Source organism: Panicum virgatum, chromosome 7N (genome assembly GCF_016808335.1).
Source record: "Panicum virgatum strain AP13 chromosome 7N, P.virgatum_v5, whole genome shotgun sequence".
In the NCBI taxonomy this organism is placed as follows: Eukaryota; Viridiplantae; Streptophyta; class Magnoliopsida; order Poales; family Poaceae; genus Panicum; species Panicum virgatum.
In genome coordinates, this window is record NC_053151.1 from 45,647,287 (window position 1) to 45,670,000 (window position 22,714).

The window sequence follows — 22,714 nt, forward strand, 5'->3', positions numbered from 1 at the left end:
GAGGCTATAAGCATTTTATGTCTGCCCCAGTCCTTTATAAACTGATGAACGTCTACGCGTTCATTACAATTAACATTATTAGCCTCTAAAAACCAATCAATATAACTAGCAAGTAGTAACTCCAACACTTTATTAGAACACAGTAGATGCATCCAACACACAAGACACCACTGGACCAGCAGACTGCATGGATGGGGTCGTCGTTCATTCTGGGCAGTCCTCGTCGGCGGAGCCGTCGGGGTTGTGGACGACGCAGACCCGGCCATCCGACGGCCCGCACTCGCAGCTGCACCCGGGGAACTGCTGCCCGGGGTAGTTGGCACACGTGACGTACGTCCCGTCCACGCAGAGGAACCCGCACTCGTCCTCGCCGACCGCCCCCACTACCAGAAGCCCTGATTCAGAACTCGCAAGAACAGAAAAATTCAGAGTTCATGTTGTTACGATGGATACTTTGAAAAGATAAAAAGAGAAATTAAGCATGTGAAATCCGACCGAACAAGAGGGCAACAACGGCTGCTCTAGACAGGTCGATGGAGGCCATGCTTTGCAGCTGCAGTTCAGTACCAAGACTATGAGCATGCGCAGGCGCTAGTAGGAAACGCCACACTTTTCCCCAACTCCAGAAGTTGGGCTTATATACGAACCGCGAGCGTTTAATCTCCCCAATCTTACCAGCTACTTTGTTTTTTTCCTCGAATACCAGCTACTTTGTTGAATTTCCAATGCGGCGTCTCTGTTCGTCCCAATGTTCACGCTGACGGTTCCTAAGCAAGCTCTAGCTTCCGTTCGAGGAATGCTGATGCCAGCACCAGCAGAGTCCTTCATCACGCCAACTTCATACGGTAAACCCAAGAAAGCAGAAGGCCTGGCCAGGCGTAGCAAGCTACGATGTGTTATGCATGAGGCCAGCAACGGCAAGCACAAACGGCATATTCGCGTGTGAAGAGTGATACAGAGGAGGTTCTTCTCCGGACACTGCCAATAACTCCAGGAACCAAAAATAGGGCTACAAGGGTTTACTTCGTGTCCAGCAATGTGACATTAAGTTACATGTTCCAGTCATAAGCTACAAGAATAGTAATTGATATGGTCATGAGATTTAGCTTGAAAAAGGTCTGGCAGAAGTACACTGTATTAACAAAGACAGCTCCATGCCTAAACTCAAGATGAAGTTACTTTCCTACTCCTGGCGGCATGGTTCCATAGCCTTGCTGCGGATTCTGAGCGGCCTCCTGCGGAAATGGTGGCCTCTGCTGCTGCGTCGAAGGGCCTCTTTGCATTGTTTCCCTTCGCTCGACTTGGACAGTCTCCCGTCGCCTGTCGTAGCGAGGACGAGGTCTACTCCGCACCTGCTGCCTCTCGGTAAATCTGAACTGAGGTCTGTGTATGACATTGCCATCTACGAATAGGTCACCTGCCAAGTGGTAAACTTAATCTTAGGACAAGACAATAGTGACCCACACAGTTTGGGACAAGATGGCACCTCACTTGTATGATGAATGTTGAGCAAGAGAGTAAAAGCCGATCAGGCTGTATCCAGAATGACCAATGAAATTTCACTGAAGTAAGAAATAATAATTACCAACCTCCGTAATCCTTGTTAGGAACATCCAGATATGAATCAGGTAACACCCAAAGAACTCCCGGCAATCCTTCAAAAAGTAGCAAAATCAGAAAAAACAAATTTAGCTCAAACTTCACTATGCAAAATAATCTTACTTTAAATTAGAGCATTTGAGCTTTTCAAAATAAATTAGAGCAATTGAAATTTCACCTTTAACTTTATATGATAACTCCTCTGAAATTAATGCACCAAATCCTGTATATGTTGTAGTGCACACCGAGTATATTTTTTTCTTTGCCTCCTCCTCACTGCACAACAGGATTACAATCAACATTTCAGTTCTGGGACGACACGTAAGGGGCTATACATATACATCTTCAGAGTACAAGTGTGTTCAATAATCATAAGTTCATAACTTATTATCAGACCATGGCAGTGTGTTGACAAGAATATATATACATAAATTAGAAAGAAAGAGGGAGCCAGAATATACTCTTATAGCCATTCAAAATAACCTCTTAGCAGACAAATGACAACAAGTCATAATTTATTAAAGAAGAAACCCATCAACATGAATGCATGGTAAACAGCCTGAAAAGAACCAATGCTGGGCTACCACAATCCAGCATGACACCGAAAAGAATCAAAGCTTCACAAACTAGTGAATAAATTGTTGTAGTCAAGATTCAGTGCATCTTAAAATATGATATAGTCCGGATATCAATGCCAGATAAACCAATATCCAGTTATCAGTTGCAACCTGTACACAAGATCTATCAACACCAATCTCCCATTTGTATGTCTGCCAGAAAACTGATCTGACAGTTGCAGTCTGAATGTCTGTAGCATTGTCAGATAGAAGACTAGCATTAGCATTCAGCACAATCAATTAAAAGATCAACCAACAAGAAAGGTCAATCTCTGACATTGTAGTAGCAAAGAGCTGCGAGCACAGGTTCAGCATTAGAGCATGAAACCGCAAATCTGGATATTAAACGTCCATGAAGGAAAGCCAACAGGGAAGAAGGCTTCTGGTTGTACACTTATGACCCTCACGGTGTTGGAAAACTTGTAACCAAGTGGAGTTGGAGGCTGCACTGATAATGATCCGTAGTCTAGTCATATGGTATGCTATCTAGTATCTAGTGCAGTCAGAAGCACATGAGGCAGCATGCCTAGGCTGTATTTGACATGTAGGAAAAGGGGCATCAAGCTGATTAGGCCGTATGCTTTTAACAGCAAGATGTGAGGCACTGCTGTAAGATTCCAGGCATGAACAATCTAGACAGGACATCTCTATATGCCAAAATGGATGAAAGCATGCTCGCTAGTCACTAACAATGTAACTAACCACTAGAACATTCAACTAGCAGGAATTTTCCCAGCCTAATGGCAATCGGATAATGAACACCAAGAACACTTACGGATTCAGTTAATTCAACGAGATTGCACAAATAAACAGAATGAATATTTACGGGCTCAGTTAGTTCAACGTGATTCCAACAAAATGTATCGGGCGCCCGTACACACACATACCTTCCGACGACGGCAGTGAGGGTCTTGACGTAGGCCTTGACCATCTCCTCCTCGGTTGGCTTGGGGTCGGTGGGGAACTCCATGACGATGAGCCAGTGCTCGTAGTCGCAGCCGTCGAGGAGGATCGTCTCCTTGGGCGGGCGGTTGCTCCAGTTCGGCGAGGGGTCGTTCAGCGGCGAGTACCCGGACCCACCGGACGAAGCGGCCTTGGCTCCGCGCGATGCGAGCAGCGCCCACGGGGCGAGGTGGGCTGAGGCAGCTGCGGCGGCGAGGGGGGCGAGGCGGCGGGGGAGCGCGCGGGAGGAGGAGACGAGGAGCGCGGTGAGGCTGCGGCGGGTGGCCGATGCGGCCGCCATGCCTGGGGCGCTGCAAGGGACTCGGTGCGGAGCGCCGATGGAGGCGGCGGCGAAGGGCGGCGGCGGGGCGAGGGCGAGCGCGAGAGAGGAGGGGTGCGGAATGGACAGCAATGCAATATTAGGTGGGCAGTGGGCTGGATGGAATGTGATTGGGTGGACTGGGCCAACGAAGCATTTCGGCCTAGGCAAGCAGCCTCGCGCAAACCGGCCCGCTCGCGCGTTCGACCTCGGCGATTCGGCTCCGGTGACGGTGAACGCAAGCGTCGTTTGATAACATGAACAAGTGCTCGTCTTATACTTCCTTCATTTCAAATTGTAGATTATTTTGATAAATGTAGATATATACTTCCCCCGTCCCAAAAACCAAGTTATCATAAAAATTCTAGAGCAACTTAATAAGAAGATAAAATGATCATGTTTGCTCCTATATATTATTCATATTTGGCACTAATTGATTTTTGCATGTACATACACTTTTCTAAATAGGGTAAGATAATTTGTTTTTGGAGACAAATTTTGAATCCTAAAGCGACTTGTTTTTTTCTGGACGGAGAGAGTATCTTTCTGCTATGCATTTATATAAAAGCTAAATCTAGATACGTAATAAAAATAGTGTATCTAGATTTACCAAAACGGTCTACAACTTGGAACAAATTTTTGGGACTCTAAGAGTATCTTTTTTCTATGCATTTATACGAAAGCTAAATCTAGATAGGTAACAAAAATCGTGTATCTAGATTTAACAAAATATCCTACAATTTGGAATATATAGAGTATGTCCCATCCCCAAAAGCAGCAGTTTTGTCAGGCAAAACTAAAAGAAAAGTCGATCCTAAAGCGCCGTCGTCTTGAATCATGCTCCATCCGAATTAGCAGCTACCCCTGTCCACTTTCACTTTGGATGGCTCTCGCTCCAAGACGGGTGGCTGTTCATATATATCCGCGCTCGATTCCATCTCATCAACAAGCAGGCCTGTTACCGATCAGTTGCTGTTTGATTACTGATCAGCGGCAGCGAGGAGGGCTCCATTTTTCTGCTACCGATTCCATTCCAGCCTCACCGCCTCCAGCCCTCCACACGTTTAATTTGCTTCCGATTCTCTGCCCCTCGCTTTTGGGAATTCTGTGTATGTGCAGAAATGAACGGACCACTTGGAATTCTGTTCTCTGAATTTGGCAAAGGAGCATCAGATTTTTTTTTATTTGCCTGTTTCTTTGCGAAAAGCATCGAATTTTCGTTTACAAGTAGAAAGAGGAAGAGGTCTTTATGACAGAAAATATAGCTAGAATTCTGTGCGTGCTCTTTATTTCGTCCTGGAGGAGTGGTTGGAAGCAACATGGCAGCAAGTGTGCCAAATTGAAAGCAGTAGCTGAAAATATCTTTCTTAAGGAGTCAAATATCATAGGGAAAAGAAATACTGTAAGATTGACAAAATGTGGCAGCAAGTTTGCATTCTTTTATGGAGTTACTGGAGCCTGAATATGTATGTTGGCCCACAAATATGGGACAAATTTGCATTGCTTGCAGCTGGGAAGTTGGACTTTTTGGTCATCGATCTGAACACTGAAGTATTCGAGCCAAAACTAGAAGCTGACAGAAAAAGGGAAATCATATCAAAGACTTTCAGAGTACCAGATGGAGTGGATTCTTCATCTCACAACACAAGCCTGTGGATGAAAAGATCAGTCCACTCAAAGATGAAGTGATAACGGAAAAGGGCGAAGATTTATGCTACAAGTATATAGAATGACTGAATGAACATATCGTCGATCCGGATTTACATATTTACATACATATTATTACACAAAAAAGGAAAGAAAAAGAAGAAGCAAATGGAACCTCTAGTGGAGCAAGAAACACTAACAGCGACAACGCACGCCTGTGGCCTGCACAGCCACGCCTCAAGGAAATCGAACCGCTAGTCCGCTACGCTAGGAGGATCTCCGACCTCAGACGACCACGGTGAGGTAGGCGACGGCGAGCCCACCGTCGCCGGCACCCGCTCCGGCGAGTGCGCCGAGGAGGCGGCGGAAGGCGGCCGCGGGGCACGGGATGCGCAGCGGCCCCCGGCGCGCGTAGCCGTACTCCTGCGCGGCGCGGCAGAGCAGCTCGGCGATGGGCGGGCGGCCCAGCAGCTCGGCGGGGACGACGAACCGCTCCGTCTCCTCCCCCTCGGCGCCGACCTCCACCGGCACGTGCCCCGCCGGCACCTTCCCCACGGCCCCGTGCCACGCCGGCGCCGGCTCGGCCACGGCGCCCGGCGTCACCCTGCAGGCCCCCGTCGACACGCACCGGAGCAGCCCCTTCATCGTCATGCGCCAGGCCCCGCGGCTCGCCGCTCGCCCACGGGCCACGGCCTCACGGACGCGCGAGCGGCGACGTCGGAGATCGAGGCGGGGGCGCGAGGCAGGCTGCAGTGCCGGAGTAGAAGCAGCCGAGCTGGAGCGAGTGCGAAGGGGAGGCGAGGACGGCGGGGCCGTGCGCTTGCGCAGGCGTCCGCTATATAGCCGGATGCCGGGGCCGGTGGCACCGACAGGTGGGGCAGGAGTGTCCGTGGCCCCACGTGGAGGTGGGACGGCGGGGGAGATGTACGAATAGGACCACGGCGAGTACCCGAGGCGCGAGGAGAGAGAGAGAGATGGGGTGGTGAGTGAGTGGTGGGATCGTGTGTGCCGGGCTGCGCACGGCGCGTCGTGCGGCGCGGCGCCCGCCGGCCGACACGAACACGACACCGCGAGGGCGTGCGCTGGTTCGACGGCAGGCACGGCCGACGTGGATCGCGGCTCGCCGGAGATGGGGACTCCAACATGTGGTCGACTCGCCAGTCACACAAGCGAAGAGCCACGAGCACACGTGTCCCGCCGTCCCGCGCCGCACCGCACATGGGCGCTCGCCGCCGAGGCACAGCCAGCGAGCGACCTGGGCGTTGCCGTCGCCGCAATGGTGGCGTCCGCGTCCCGCGAGGGCGACGGCACGTGAGCCCCCCGGTCCCCGCGCCGGAGCCGGCGCTGTTGGTGCGGGGGTGGCCTTCCGTACGCGGCCCATGTACGGTTCCGTAACCACGGAAGGGGCCGGTGGGTACGGAAAGTGGGCCCCACGGCCGTATAGCAAATTATGAATTAATTAAGCTCATTAGCTAATGATTACTGTAGCATCAGCTGTCAAAAAATATTTATAAACAGATTTTATTTAATACTATAAAATAGTAAAATTCTTTTTGATGTGATAGGGACTTTTGAAAAAAGTTGAGATCCAAACAGAGTCTGAATGTGGAGGTCGCTGCAAGTACACACATGGAGCCTGTTCGGCAGATCGATTTTTGGTTTGTCTTAGATTTATTTCTTCTAATATAATACTATTTTTTCTACAACCTAACGCTATTTATCAACGAGCCGAACAGCCTTGTGGAGGCGCGGCATGGAAAGCGTTGCCGACAGGGCGACGTCTCCTCTCATGTAGCGTCAAGCGTGTACCTGTTCGCGGAGGGAGACGCGGAGGGCTGCTGCCTTTTGTTGGTGCTGTGCTCCCATTTTTTCTTTTCCCGGTGGGGTCCTTTCTGGTGGTCTGGTGGAGGCCTGGAGGGTCGCGAGGTTTTTTTTTTTTTTTTGAGTCTCACTCCCAGAAATTTATTAGTATAGATTTTCAGTCCTAAACCCTTTTGTAATATGCATATTTTCCCACGTCGACTTTTTAGAGAGAGTGGCTGGGACAAAGAAGCTCCGAATTCATTGATGTTTACTTATAGCGGTCATTGTTCATCACATACTCCTACATTGGTGTTTATTAGTAAACGCGTTACAATATTAGACAGACATCGCTGTAGTCCTTCTCACTTCCTGGTAGCTATAGTGCTTATCATGCAACTAAAGCACTTATAAGATATATCCAACCGCTGTTATCTCGTTCTAGCACTAGAAGCGGTGTGTTGCTCGATGAAAAAAAACAATTTATTGTCAAAATATATTTTTAGTTTTCATATTTATATTGGTGTCAAAATGTATTGTAGTTGCCCATCCTAAGGCCGACTTTGACCAATTTTATCCAAAAAAAATAACATTCATAATAGTAAATTTATTTTATTGAAACCACCATGAAATACATACTGATGATGCATATGTTGGGTGGTATAGTAGTTATTATATTTCTCTATAGACTTGGTTAAAGGTAGTTAGGATTAACATAGGAAACCTAATGCAATAAAGCCGAGGAAGCATCCCGCACAAAAGTAATCAATGATGGAGTGGACTAATGGCGTCTTTGGCTCCCGGCCACAACACGCCACGCCACGTTCTCTATTGACTGTTCCGTCCGTGGTGGAACGGTACGGTGATGCGGATACTGTAGCGGTGGCGATGTGTGGCCGGGAACCAAACAAAAAATCCTAATTAAGGCAGTTGAGAGAGAGGAGCGGCATTCTCGTACTTTCGGAGCCCACGCCACACTCCACGTATCTGGAAGCCAGCCCGCAGCATTTGCTGGGACCGGATCGGAGGGCAGGAGAGCTCTGTGCATGCCTAACGTTTTGAACACAGTGCGGTGTGGTTGTACCCACCACGCATAGGCCACGCACTCACCAACAGGCACAAAACAAAACGGACAGACACGTGACATGACAATGCGATCTCCTGCGTGCACAAGTTTAGTTTCCACCAGCCCGGGACCACAGGCACCTAATCGATCTCATCACTAACCGTGAGCCTTAACATGCGATATATATGATCATACTCCACCGTCCCCTGACCAACCAGAACCGATAGATCAAACACTGCACGCATGATATGATCCAACCATCATCAGCTCACGAGGGATATCGGGGCAGCAAACGAAAGCGATTCCGTGCACGAAACGAGGCCGGCCGTACGCGCGGCCACGCGACGCGAACCACACGGCTTGTAGTTGTAGGGAGCATGCATGCATGCATGCGTTACCTGCCGCAGCATGAGACGCCATGTGCGAGACCAAGCTGAGAGAAAAGCCCAGCCGATTCCGTACGGGCCGGGAACGCAAAGGCCGTGCGTGTGGCCAGGCAACGAGGAAGGCGCGGGAGGGAGGGAGGGAGCCAGGGCGAGGGGTGCGTGCTGGCGGGCGAGCGACCCGCCGCGCCTCGGGGGGGAAAGGAGGAGGGAGGGCTGGATGCCGTACGGCCCTCCCCTCCGTACTGGCCGGTCGATGGAGCGTACGGAATGGGTGCTAGGCGGCGCTCGGGGTGGGTGGATCGGGGAAGTTTGGGATCACGTCACATGCTCCTGCTGCTGGTGCGCGGCAGCTCGTGGTCGTGGGGGTGGAGACTGGCGAGGGAGTGGTTGTACTCCTACTTGCTAGTATACCCTGGCCTGTAGAGCTTTGACCAGCCAGCCTCCATGATGTTTGGTTTAGTTGGTGCGGCGTGCTGGGCCCAACAGAAAATGTTTTAAGACGTCCATGGGCGGGCCCACCATACGAGGCCATGGGGCCGCAGAGCCCAACTCCGTTCGAAGGAGAAAAATTGCTCGAGAGAGATGATCGATCCCTGGGTTAGCATGGGCTCGGCCCAACCCAGAAAATTCTCTCATGGGCTCATATAGCATCCTGCCACCTACGGCCCATCTGAGAACAGTGGGTTGGGCCAGATAAGCAGCTGGGCCACTCAAAAAAGAAAAAAAAAGATAAGCTGAAGGAGATTGTTTCTTCCTCCTTCCTTATCTGAAATGTGGGACGTCTGAAAAGCACAAATTTCTTACAACAAGGGGAAGGGAAACCCAGCGGCTCGCTGTCACGCAACAGCGCACACTCTCCACTTGCGCTCGTCGTCAAGGCCGTCGCCGTCCTGCTCGAGAGCCTTCTTGCATGCATGAACGGATCGATGCCCCCATTGCTGACACTCACTACGGGCTCAAGGTCAACCCTCAGGTCAGCACGCGTTCGAGTCAATTATCCCGGCATGCGCTGCCACGGATTTCAACGGGGTTGATAGGGAGGTAGTCCGCGCTTGGACGATCACTCACTCCAGAGCCTGCCTGCTGGACCTCAGCTGGCTTTGGCTGCTGCGTGTAGCAGCAGTGATCGAGACTGGTTGCCCGAGAAAAAGACATTCGCTCTTCTTTTTTTTAATTTTGCCGATGAAGGATACACGTTAATAAGTTGGCGAGGAGGAGAGTAGGAGACGATGGAATTTCCCTGGTTTCAGTCGGGTGTCGCGGTCCAGGTAGATTCCAATTCTTTCGTCAGACGAGAAGATCTTGTTTGACACCTTCCTTTTTGTAGATTCCAATTCTTTCGTCAGATGAGAAGATCTTGTTTGACACCTTCCTTTTTGTCGGTAGCCTGCAACTAGGGTACCCACTCCTACTGTGCCAAGACTCGCGTAGTTATCCGTAATTACGCCCTAAGGAGCTGAGCAGCCGGACCCCTAGAGTCCGACTCCATCTCACCGGACCAACGGTCCCGGACCCGCTTCCCGCTCGGGGACGGGTTCGGTGTCACCACGTGTCCCAAATGAGGAAATGCTCAGCACCTGTGGTCGCGGACTCCCGCAGATGGGTACGGGACTCCACGTGCCATCCGGACTCCCACAGATGGGTCCGGGACCTCCATGTGCCTATCCGGACCCCCGTGAGCTCTCGGCTCAGCTAGCTGCTCGGGAGCGGTCCGGAGCCGCCACGTGTCACACAGACGCGGGCGCGGGCGCAAGCCTTCCGCTGGAAGCTCCCTCACCCACCCGCATTAAAGTGCGAGTGGTTGAGGCGGGCTCTGCTGCCTCTGGGCATGGGGCAGCTTTTGTCAGTCCACACTGTGGATCGCCAGTTACCGAGGCGGCTCGTCAGTTACCAAGGCAAGCATTAAAGACTCAGCGCCGCGCGCATGAGCGACGAGTCATGATGACCAGCTACTGACTGGAGCAACAGTGCACGCTGCTACAGTGACTGAGTCAGTAGTTCGGCGCTTCATCATGACCTCGATGCACGGCTGCAGAGGCTAGACTCTACTCTGACAAGACAGCTCAAGATCATCCCTGGTCAGAAGCTACGCACAGAAGCCGACGACAAGATCTCCGGATCTGAGACATTGAAGGCCAAAGTGTAGTTTATAATACATCGCCGGGTCCACATGTCGGGGCCCCGCTCAGTGTACGTGCTCCTCTTGGACATATAAAAGGGAGAGCACGTCCGCTAGAACACAGATCTCTCAGATTCTCTTGAGGCTAGAGCACACGCAGACGCACGCTGGACTCAGCTCCAAGCTCTTCAGTCTTGAGGCAATACAACACACAGTGGACGTAGGATGTTATGCTACGGCGGCCCGAACCACTCTAAGCTGCTGTGTTCATTGTGTTCTTCCTCCGAAACCGAACTAGACCTAGCTAACCCCCGAGTACTCACCCTCTGAGCTGAGGCGGGTGCATTCCGCCACCCGACTATGGTTTGCCATACCACGACACTTTTTATCTGGAGGTGAAAATTTCCTAATATTTAAAAAAAGAGGTGAAAATTTCCTGACCTGATCCTTGGATCAAAAGGAGATTTTGGATTCAATTACTAAACCCGGGAGGAGGCGGCGGCGCGCGGAAACAGAAGAGAAAACTGTCCATCGGCGCAGAATCCGTGGCGTTTCATCGTCGGGATTTAATTTGGAAAGTCTTGACGCTCGAGAATTCGATAGCAGGGCGTCGCCGTGAATGAAAGTATGAAACCATGATTCGGAAAGGACAACGCGGGGCGAATCCGGCCCGCCGGCTTGCTTTATTTGGTCTCGATCTCGTCGTTGGGATTTGGAAAGGCTCGAGCGTTCAGAACGACGAGCGAACCTGGACGCTGAATCGAGTACTTGGCAGATTCAGAAAGGCGTACGTTTGTCTCGTCAGACGGAAGATCTTTGCTTGCATTCAATCATTGATTGAATCACCAGCGGGAAGGGGACCTGTTGCTGATCTGATCGGCATAGAATCCGCGGCGGCTGATCGTTGGGATTTGGAAAGGATTCACACTCGAGGTCGGGCAGACAATCTCAGAATGCAGCCGGCCTGATCACCAGGAATTCAGCCGGCTCCGGATATGGGCATCGACGTCAAAGTTTGAATCGAGAAGGGGTTAAGCAAGCGCAAATCCGATCGCCAACTTTGGTTTCGGCTCGTGGCCGAGAATGCACAAGGAGAATGGAGCCTGCAGAATTTCTCGCCGCCGTGAAAAAGTTGCTGAACGATCACGAATCTCTTAACCCGGCTTTGGCCACGTGCTATCTGCTCTGACTGAGAATTACTGACGGAACGGGGATAAGACCATCTCCAGCCGGCCCTTAAAACAACTCCAGCCGGGCCTCTAAACGGGCTACTATTTTGTGGAGTCCATCAAATTTTGGTCCAGGGCCCTAGAATTGAAGGCCCTCTATTTCCACCCGACACGTGGGTCCCACATCTATTTTTTCCTCTTTCTCCTGCGACGCAGCGCCGTTCGCTCTCACTCGCTCGATCCGTCCCTCGTGCGCCGGCCACCGCCGCCACCATCCAGCCTCGCCGTCGCCGGAGATCCTCGCCCGCCGCCGGTAGACTTCCCGCCGTGAACGGATCTGCCCATCTGGGGGACGGACGGCCGGCTTGGGGCACCGACGGCGACGGGCCGAGCCGGACCAGGCCGCCGCCGCGCCTGGACAAGGCGCCGCTGCCTCGCGGCATCTCTGGCGACGGGCGCCCTCCCCGGCCGGCCGCGCCTCCCTCGGCATCCAAGAAACGCCGGTCAACATTTGTGGCACCCACACGGCCGGCAGGTCCTCATCCTGGCGGCGTCCTACCTCGCCAGAACCACGACGCCGGGTCGATCCCGGCGGCGTCCGGCCACGCCAGGTCCCCGACGCACCCGGTGCCTTGCTACCTCGCCATCTCTTCCAATCACCTCCACCCGGCCCCCTCCTGCCCGCTCCCCTGCGCCATGAACCATATCGCGGCTCTGCCTTCACCGGCGCCGGCAGGAAGGCCCAAACGCCAAGCTTCTCCGAGCCGGCACAGCTTCCGTCGCACCAAGTCCAGAAGACGTCAAGGGAAGCCGCCGCCACCGCCTCGGACACCCGAAGAGCCGCCTCAACGACTTCACTCTAGGACGACGGCGACTACTTCAGCTCCTCCTCGATGCCATTGTATGACTGAAGCCCTACCCTGACTGCCGACAACACCATGCTGGTAGTAGCAACTCCACCTAGTTCTTTGATATTGTTTGCTTTAACCAGACACGCATTGATTGGTGATATATCATTTAGTTATCATGTTTTAGAATGCCATTGATCTTTTAACTGCAAATGTTAGATCCTTGAATTAGCTTTCGTTTAGAAACTTCATTTTTCAAGAGATATGGCTCTGTATGCAAAATGTCATTACCATTTTACTTCAAATAATAATATCCAACCTCTCCAAAAGGAACTCAGAACAACGTAAATGAGATACAGAACGTTTTCTATGGAGTGCCAAATCATGGTGCTCCCATTTGTCATTGATCATCAAGGTCAAATTAGGGAAAGGAGCATAAATTTTACCTTGGCTTTGTACTTTTCATCCAGCGAGACAACTGTAAATAACAACTCCCTTCCAGGCCTTGTCAAAACATAAGTAATTACCTGTAAAGAGTTGAAAACAGAAAAATAGAAAATTAAACTAACCTTTTAGACACTCATAGTGATACCAGAATATAGAAAAGATAATGTAAAGTGTATTCATAGTGGGTTACTACTCAACAGGCTCCACCTGTATTGAGTTTATTTTTTATTATACCCTAAATCAGTGTTGCAAAATGAAGGGAGGAAAGTCTCATTTCCTCAAAAATCATTTGACTGAAAAGTTATTCCTTGATCTAATAATCATGTTTGACTCACTGCTACTATAAACCTAATGTCATGTACCCAATGGACAGTTCTCAGTAAGTAGTAACCTATTCCATGTATTATGCTTCCATTATAGGACGCAATGGATAGTTCTCAGCCATTGGTTGACATGCTGACACAAGACTCTGAAGCCGATCTGGAGGTTCTCACACAAGCACCAATCCCAGATAGTGGCAGTAGCAGAGGGCGGGGAGGAAACTACAATCACAATGAAGACATCCAGTTGTGTTGGTCTTGGATGGCCAACACTATCATGAGAACAAGACTTTTGTCTCTAATAGAAATGTTACTTTATAACGCACGCATGCAAAATGTGGGCTTTAATTACTTTATTAGTTTATACTCCCTTGATTCGATTCCCTTGATTCTTTCTTTGGCAACAACAAATTGCTCTGTCTCTCTCCCTCTGGTGATGGGCCGTGATGAATCTGGAGCGGGTCAGAACTCAGAACCGCCGGCCGGGTTTCTCTCGCAATAGGTGTTCCAAGTTTTGAATTGGGTTCGCGTTCACGGCTGCATCATCTGGGCGGCTGCCTGCCCTGACCCACGTCAATCTTTTCTGCTGGCCTGGTTGACCCTCTCCCATCCGGTCTGCCTCCGTTCGACCCGGCTCGGCCGAACTGCCCGGTTGGTTTTACCTCTTCTTCTTTTTGCGGGTAAGTTTTTACTACTCCCTTTGTTCTTAAATATATGACACCATTGATTTTTTTCTTCGTTTGACTATTCGTTTTTTCTATAAATATTTATGCAAATAGTCAAATCTTCAAGTTAGATTCAAGAAACTCTTGATAATAGACGTAAAAGTACTCATTTCACTTCATTTAACTAATTAATTAATTAATGTTGGTCAAAATTGAAAAAAAAATCGACGGTGACATATAAAAAAACGGAGGGAGTACCTTTTTCCTTTCTCCTTCTCAAGGGTATAACACCACTTAACTTTTTATAACACACATACATTGACGCAGAGTACTAAACTACTACCAAGTAGTATACTAATCAGTAATCACTAAGTAGCTGCAAAGAAAACGGGTGCCGTGGCAACTGGGTTGGGCCGGATCCGACCGGCCGGTCAGAGGCCTGTGTGTTCTTCCTTCCCCTGTCAACGGAACGGAACACGGGTCAAGTAATCTTCAAAAAAAAACACGGGTCAAGGATTGGAGTTGGGCGACACGAGCGTTCGTGATGTCCCAATCACCGGACATTCCTATCGCCACACGCGTTGACCCTTCACCCCCTATATATTCCCACCCCCACCCTTGAATCGTATCGGTGGCACACATCCTGCTGCGACTGCGAGCGCACGCCAGGCGATTCCTCTTGCCGACCGGCGGTCAGGTCGCCATCCACCCCGCGACACAGTCCGGTCGATCGTGCTCGTCCGATCCCTCTCCAGCGGCCGGCAGGGCAGGCAGCATGAAGTGGAAGCGGAAGGGCTGCGGCTTCGGCAGAGGCGGCGGCAGGGAGGAGATGCGGGAGCGGCTGATCCAGCACCAGCAGCAGGACCAGGAGGGAGGCGGGGGAGGAGGGTGCGTGCCGCGGGGGTGCGTGGCGGTGGTGGTGGGCGGGGAGGAGGAGCCGGAGGAGCGGGTGGTGGTGGAGGTGCGCGCGCTGGCGCAGCCGTGCGTGCGGGCGCTGCTGGAGATGGCGGAGCGGGAGTTCGGGTACGGCCAGAAGGGCGTGCTGCGGATCCCCTGCGCCGCCGACGAGTTCCGGCGCGCCGTCGCCGCCGACAGCCACCGGTGCACCACCAGGCGGCGGTAGAGAGGAGACAGACCCCGGCGAGTCGTGTCGTGTGCACGCGCGCGGCATGTCTACGTGGTTATATATATAGTGCCGTCGACCTGTGCAGTGATCCACTCGATCGATCAGCAACCTCACTTGCATAAACATGGAGAGTAGGCCTAGGCCAGGATGCAAACAAGCATGAGTGCTTCCTCATTTTACTATTCTAGTTTTAGACGATGATGATGAACTTCCAAGTGTTCATATTGGCAACAGCTTAATTTCTCTATGATGTTTTAGCGATAAACTTTTTCCGTTCTTTTAGGATGAGATTGCAGCAAGTGTGTTCAATTGAAACAGGGAACAGCTAGTTTGCTTGTCGTCGTCAACCAAAAGCTGCTCATCCTCCATTCACTCCGCTCCGATCCTCACGTGTGTGAGTTCGGATGGATCGTTGGAAACGCTTCTGGTTCCGTGCGGACTGCCTCGCTAATAAAAATTCGGCCGCGTTGGTCGTTGCCGTCTCTGCCTCTGCGCCGGCCGACGAGATTCGCCCGTTCGTTCGCCGTTTCCCAGGGTGGTTTCTCCGCACGCAACAACAGACTCGACCGCCGCCGAGGACGCCACAGCACGCCGGCCGGCCGGCCGGGTTCCAGCGCTCGGAGGCTGACGCGTGATTTGGCCGCCGCCCGCCGGCGTCCGCATGCTTTCGCTCGCTCGGCGGGGTCGGTGGTTGACGACGTAAGCGCCGGCCGTGTGAGCGCGGATCCGATTGAGCGCGGACCTTACGCGGGATTGGGACCCTGTGTGCTTAGAGCATCTCCAGTAGTCCCCATTTCTCAATAATCTTCTATTATTGGAAAAAAAAATATGCTCCAGCAGTTTCTCAATACAACTCTCTTTCTCCAATAACTATTGAGATGTCTCAATATTTCACCACATCTCTCCTCAAATAAAGAGAGGTTTCATGGTCTCCCAATATATTATTGTATTGTGATAAGAGTATTGAGAGACTGCAAAAGTAACTCCCCCAATAATTTTAAAGTTACTATTGGAACATCTCTCAATACTAGTTATTGGGAACAAATTATTGGGGAACTGCTGGACATGCTCTTATCTGATCAAGTGAAAGAGAAAGTGATTGACGGAGTATTCATTTTCAAAAAAAAACAAAAGAAAGTGAAAGTAGTTACAGTGCGCGTTAGTCAATGCATCAAGCATCGCCATCGCCATCGCCGACGGCATGGGGACTGCGCATTACACAACTGCTGCTTCAACGTGGCCACGCTAAACAACTAAACAAGCAGATCCGATGGTCCCAGGATCAACAGGGGGGCGTATTGTATAGTGGTTATCGCTAGTAGCTGACTGCACACCTGGCAATCGAAATCGAAGCATCAGGGAGTGCGTGCCCTAGGGCATGGATGATGGTAGCATGAGGTGTTTGACAAGCCATCCAGCCGGCCGGCGGCCGGGGGAAGAGGAGGTCGCCGTGCGGCGCCGACACGACGGCTACTCCCCCGGTCGCTGTGGCGAGGCAACCATCAAAATTCAGAGTTGGCGTCAGTAATAACTACTCCCTCCGTGCTGGTATTAGGGCAGTCCCAATGCAGACTCCACTCGTAGAGTCTAAGCCTCTTATTTATTGTGTTTTACTGATGTAACAGTATATTTATTAGAGAGAGACTCTAAGTCTTCACACAAATCAAGAATAAATGTGAGAGACATGGAGGCCATATAAATCAAAGTAACACACTTTGCATTGGAAAGTATAGTTTCTTGTGATGGAGTCTTTCACCCCGTTCGGCTGGTGGAGGCTGCTCCAGCCCTATAGTATTTCCTTCTCACACAACTCCAGCTCCAGCCTCCAGCCACCAGCCAGGCAACAGTGTTTTTCTCTCACACAATTCCAGCTCCAGCCTGGCGAACAGGGTGTTTGAGGTTTAGACTCTACGAGTGGAGTCTGCATTGGGACTGCCCTTAGAAGTTATTTAGGACATGATTGTGCATACCAAAGAGTCAGATAAGTTTTCCCTGTCTACCCCTATTAAATGCAATTGTGGTATCTTTCATACGAGGAACAAACCAACGTTGGATTGGCTAGTCCAGCCTGTTGCGCGGGGACCAATGCGGCGCTGGTTCGATCCCCTACGGCGTTATGTTTTTTGCATGCGCTGTAGTGCCTTTTTTTTTGAACGCCTCTCATCTGGGTACAGCTGTAGCATCTGTTCATACACGCACGCACCACCCTACACACGCACACCACACTCACACCACACGTGTACAAGCAGACCTACAACTACACACAGATATGAAGACCGCGTCCTTCTGGGAATCACCAGAAACCTCCAAGGCTCCGTAGGCAACGGGCGCGTTGCACTCCCTTTGTGGCACCACGCGTGAGAGGCAAACGCTTGGAATCCATCCAAACGGAGACTATACAACAGGGAACTACTGTTCCGGTGGGAATATCACGAGTTCGAGCGCGCTCGAACCGTGACCGGCGGCCTCCACACCCGGAGGTCTCGCCACCCGAGCTACGGCTCGGTCCCGCTGTAGTGCCATTACTCAGGGGCAAAGAAGTCCAAGACCCACGCCATGCCACAGGACGACTACTAATCTGCTCTGGCCGACGGAGCGCAGAACGACTTCTAATATTAACCCGGAGGGAGTATATGAATAATCATCGGCGCCGTTCACACAGGCTACTAGCTCCAGCTCAGCGAATGATTGGCGCCGGCGTTTACGAGACGCGCGCGCTGTAGTGCCCGGTCTCGGTCGCGCCCCGAGGGTTGACGAGACAGCCCGGGCGTTCTGGCTCTTCGGGCGCGTTTAGTTTCTAAAATTTTTTGGAAAAAATTACTGTAGTAATTTTCAATCGAAGATTAGAAAGGCTAAACATGATCTAATTGTAAATCTAATTACATGGATGGACGAAAAATCGCGAGACAAATCTATTAAGCCTAATTAATCCATCATTAGAGATTGATTACTGTAGCACAATATTGTCTAATCATTACATAATTAGGTTCATTAGATTCGTCTCGCGATTTTTCCCGGGGGTCGTGGAATGGGTTTTGTCAGTTATCCACATTTAACACTTCTAATTAGTGGTTAAACATTCGAAGTTACTGTAGCACACGAAAATTTGTGGAAGCTAAAAGCTTGCATGCGGTGGTAGTGCTAGTGGAGCTTGGCTTGCACAATTGTCAACCCAAGATGCTGGCAAGTCACGGAGAATGAGGTCACTGGAGAACGTTATTTTTTTTTCTTTTTTTCTTATATAAAAATGTGTTGACTTGACGGGCTGACTCGAGCTTGGTTTGCCAGCAGGATGAGTGGTGGTTACAATACCTCAAACGTGCCATCAAAATGTCTACACACAGCCAGAGAAGTAAAGAGCCTGATCTTAACGGGTCGATCGTTTTCAGTTGGGGGAGACAGTACCAGTCATGGTATGATGATTAGACAAAACAGAGCTCTTTGCCAGCAGCTTGAACATCAAGATGGTTTTCTTCAAACTTCACCCAAAAAAAAACCACCAAATGACACGACACCTCTTTGCCAAGCCAAGTGCACCTTGTTTTGTGATCATGAGAAACAAAGTTATTTCAGTACTCGGCATTCAAATGTGATGGAGAGAATAATAGCTTGTATTTCTCCAAACCCTAGAAGGGTGGGATATATAGATCTTATACATGAGTCTCTAGATGTGCCTCTATACATGGGCTCACATATACACCAACCCCCCAGTCTAAACTACCGGCGCAGCGGTGTTCAAGACTGGACAAGAAGTGAGTACAAATAGAGTACAAAGGGTAAATACCCCCTGCAGCCACAACTAGCCATCGGCTACGTTGAGGCTGGAGCGAAACTCCGAAAAAGTCGAGGAGGGCAATCCCTTGGTGAAGATGTCAGCAAATTGAGAGGTAGTCGGGATATGGAGTACCCGAACATCGCCGATGGCGACTCTATCGCGCACGAAGTGTAGGTCGTTCTCCACATGCTTCGTCTGCTGATGCTGGACGGGGTTGGTGGAGAGATACACGGTGCTGACGTTGTCGTAGTAGACGAGCGTGCTCTTGGCAAGCGGGCTGTGGAGCTCCGCCAAGAGCTGTCGGAGCCAGGACGCCTCCGCCACGCCGTTAGCGACTGCCCGGTACTCCGCCTCAGCACTGGAACGGGAGACAACCGGCTGCCGCTTGGACGACCAGGAAACCAGGTTGCCGCCCAGAAAGACGACGTAGCCGGAAGTGGAGCGACGAGTGTCCGGGCAGCCAGCCCAGTCAGCGTCGGTGTAGACCACCAGCTCAGCAGAGGACGAGCGGTGAAGCACCAGGCCGAGGTCCACAGTGCCACGGACATAGCGGAGGAGACGCTTCAGCGCAGTAAAGTGTGACTCCTGAGGATCATGCATATGGAGACAGACCTGCTGAACAGCGTAGGTGAGGTCCGTCCTGGTGAAGGTGAGGTATTGCAAAGCACCAGCCAGACTCCGATAGGCAGTAGGATCAGCCACCGGATCACCCAGATCAACAGACAGCTTCGCCTGAGTGTCGACAGAAGTGGAGCAGGACTTGCAATCAGTCATCCCAGCCCGCTCCAGAATATCGAGTGCATACTGCCGCTGGTGAAGGAGAAGACCAGACGGGCAAGGCTCAACAGTGACGCCCAAGAAGTGGTGGAGCTTACCCAGATCCTTCATAGCAAACTCCTGCTGCAGAGAGGAGATGACACTCTGAAGCAACTGCTGACTGGAGGCTGTAAGCACAATGTCATCGATATAGAGTAACAGATATGCAGTCTCATCTCCACGGTGGTAGATGAAGAGAGACGTGTCAGACTTGCCTCGGTGAACTCCAATGTCAGTAAGAACGTGGCGAACCGACAGTACCAAGCCCGAGGAGCCTGCTTCAGACCATAGAGATACTTGTTGAGTCGGCAGACCATATCTGGACGACTCGAGTCCACAAATCCCGCTGGCAGAGAGCAGTAGACAGTCTTTGACAGAGTGACGTGAAGAAACGCATTCTTCACGTCCAGCTGGTGCACAGGCCAAGAGCGTGAGAGCGCAAGCGAGAGGACCGTGCGCACAGTAGCAGGCTTCACCATTGGGCTGAAGGTCTCATCATAGTCCACACCAGGTCGCTGTGTGAACCCCGGAGAACCCAGCGAGCCTTGTAGCGCTCTAGTGTGCCATCAGCCCGACGCTTATGCATCCAGATCCACTTGCCAGTCACCACATTGCACCCAGACGAACGCGGCACGAGGTCCCATGTCTGGTTGGCAAGAAGAACCGCGTACTCCTCTTCCATCGTGCGACGCCAGTGAGGATCCGCCAAGGCGTCGCGGACAGAGGAGGGTACCAGAGAAACCCGTGGCTCTTCCTCGGTGGCGGAGAGAGTCGCGGCCTGAGACGCCATCCGCCGAGTCACCATGGAATGGATATACCGATGATCACAATGGATGACTGGCGGGTGGTACACCTCCGGCTCGGCTCGAGAGGGGGCCGGAGGAGGCGGCGGCGGCAACGGCTCCGGTGTAGGCGTCGTAGGAGCCTCCGGAGCAGGAGGCGGCGCCGGTGTCGGCGCCGGTGTCGGTGTCGAACGGCGCCGGTACACCTGCACCGGCTGAGCGTACCGTGCAGGTGCAGGGGAGGGCACCGGGGCCACACGTGGCGCAGCGGGAGACACCGGATCTGCGCGCGGCACGACCGGAGGTCTGGGGGCCGCGCGTGGCGCGACCGCGGGTACCGGGGCTGCGCTTGGCGCAGCAGGGATCACCGGAAGCGGTGCCAGTGCGTCGGGAAAACCTGCAGGGAAAGGATAAACAGATAACGGTGGCTGAACCACCGGGTCAGTCGGAAACAGAGACTCCAGCTCGGGGTCAGGAGAAGGAGTGGAGGAGGTGGAGTAGGGGAAATCCGACTCGTCAAAGACGACGTGTCGAGAGATCAGAACGCGGCTAGAAGTGAGGTCAAAGCATCGGTACCCCTTGTGGTCAGGGGAGTAACCGAGGAACACACAACGAGTCGAGCGGGGCGCCAGCTTGTGAGAAGCGGTGGCGGAGGTGTTAGGGTAACACGCACACCCGAAGACCCGAAGGTGGTCGTAGCAAGGAGAGGTACCGAAGAGAGCGTGGTGTGGAGTGGGAGCAAAAGAAGCAGTGGACGGAAGACGGTTGAGCAGGTAGGTGGCGGTGTGGAGGCTCTCAGCCCAGAAGCGCGGGGGCAGAGAGGCCTGGATCAGAAGGATGCGCACGACGTCGTTCGTCGTGCGAATCATCCGCTCAGCCTTGTCGTTCTGAGGAGAGGTATACGGACAAAACATATGCAGCTGAACACACTGAGAGAGGAAGAAGGAACGGGAGGTGGAGTTATCGAACTCCCGCCCATTGTCACACTGGATGGCCTTAACAGTGAGGCCGAACTGAGTGGACACCCAGGCAAAGAAGTGGAGGAGAGTGGGGAAGGTCTCAGACTTGGCGCGTAAAGGAAAGGTCCAAAAGTAATGAGAAAAATCAACAATCACCAGATAATATTTATAGCCAAACATACTGAGTACAGGAGATGTCCACAGGTCACAATAAATAAGATCAAAAGCATGCGCAGCACGCGAAGAAGAAAACAGAAGTCTAATATGACGACCTAACAGGCACGCATGACAGAGGTGCTCAGCAGGAGCCCTAGTACATGGAACATCGGCACTACGACGGAGCTGAGCCAAAACGTCGTGGCCAGGGTGACCAAGCCGGCGGTGCCAGGTGGTGGAAGAAGGCGTCACGACAAAAACAATAGACGAAGAAGTCGAAGACGGAGCAACGGAAGCAGGAAGCCGAAGAGTGTAATGGGCCCCGGGCTGTCACATCTGAGGAGCGGACGCCGGGAAGCCGAATCCTTCACAGTAAGACCAGAAGAGTCAAATTCGATAGAACATGAGTTGTCAGCAGTAAACTGGCGAATGGAAAGAAGGTTGTGAACCATTTGAGGAGCAACATGAACATTAGGAAGACGAGGAGCAGAACCCACGGCGCTAACAGGAAGGCAAGACCCATCACCAACCATGATAGAAGAAGGACAAGAGGGGTGTGGGGGTCGGACAGAAGAGAGGATACCGGCATCAGGAGTGGTGTGGAACGAGGCACCCGAGTCGGCGATCCACTTGGTGCTGACCGGCGGCGTCAGTCCTATGGTGCTGAAGGAGCGGTCTGGTCCCACCCCCAGGCCAGGTCGGCTGCTGGCTGGGCTGAACGTGCGGGGTCCAGTACGGCGCGGAGAGGGGTGCAGCACCGGTGAACATGACCGCCGGCTGGAGCTGAGGACGAGGCCCCCCTCCCGGACCCTGGAACGGCCACATCGAGATGCGCTCTGACCATGGGGTTGCTGAAGGATGGCCAGGGCGTACCTCCAGGGGCATGGGCAGGAGCAGGAGTCGGAGCCTGAGCCTGAGCCAGAGGAGTCGGCGCGCCCCGACGGCCCCCACCGGTACCGGTACCCCCAGAAGCAGGGCCACCAGTGCCACCACCACCACCACGTTCCCCCCCCCCCCCCCCGCCGACGACGTCCACGCCCCCCCCCCCACACACACCTCCGGTCTGCCCGGCAGGAGCAGCACCAAGGAGAGAGGTGGCAGGGGTGGCGGAGGAAGCCGGTGGAGCAGCGACGAGCGCGGTGGAGGTGGACGAGGG

General features: G+C 52.2%; 3 protein-coding genes across 3 annotated transcripts; 1 reads left to right on the forward strand and 2 right to left on the reverse strand.

The window, feature by feature from the left end:
* Nucleotides 1-950: 950 nt before the first annotated feature.
* On the reverse strand, nucleotides 951-3,552 carry LOC120683301 (multiple organellar RNA editing factor 3, mitochondrial-like). The gene is made up of 4 exons (XM_039965372.1): nucleotides 3,104-3,552; nucleotides 1,778-1,875; nucleotides 1,590-1,655; nucleotides 951-1,417 (listed from the first exon to the last, which is right to left on the reverse strand). The coding sequence occupies exons 1-4, from the start codon at nucleotides 3,457-3,459 to the stop codon at nucleotides 1,176-1,178; spliced, it is 762 nt and encodes a 253-aa protein (XP_039821306.1). The 5' UTR covers nucleotides 3,460-3,552; the 3' UTR covers nucleotides 951-1,175.
* A 1,611-nt stretch (nucleotides 3,553-5,163) lies between these two features.
* On the reverse strand, nucleotides 5,164-5,968 carry LOC120680510 (auxin-responsive protein SAUR71-like). The gene has a single exon (XM_039962003.1). It carries the CDS (start codon nucleotides 5,773-5,775, stop codon nucleotides 5,410-5,412), a length of 366 nt encoding a protein of 121 aa, XP_039817937.1. The 5' UTR covers nucleotides 5,776-5,968; the 3' UTR covers nucleotides 5,164-5,409.
* Nucleotides 5,969-14,585: 8,617 nt separating this feature from the next.
* On the forward strand, nucleotides 14,586-15,379 carry LOC120683325 (auxin-responsive protein SAUR71-like). The gene has a single exon (XM_039965399.1). The coding sequence runs from the start codon at nucleotides 14,720-14,722 to the stop codon at nucleotides 15,065-15,067; it is 348 nt and encodes a 115-aa protein (XP_039821333.1). The 5' UTR covers nucleotides 14,586-14,719; the 3' UTR covers nucleotides 15,068-15,379.
* Nucleotides 15,380-22,714: the final 7,335 nt, after the last annotated feature.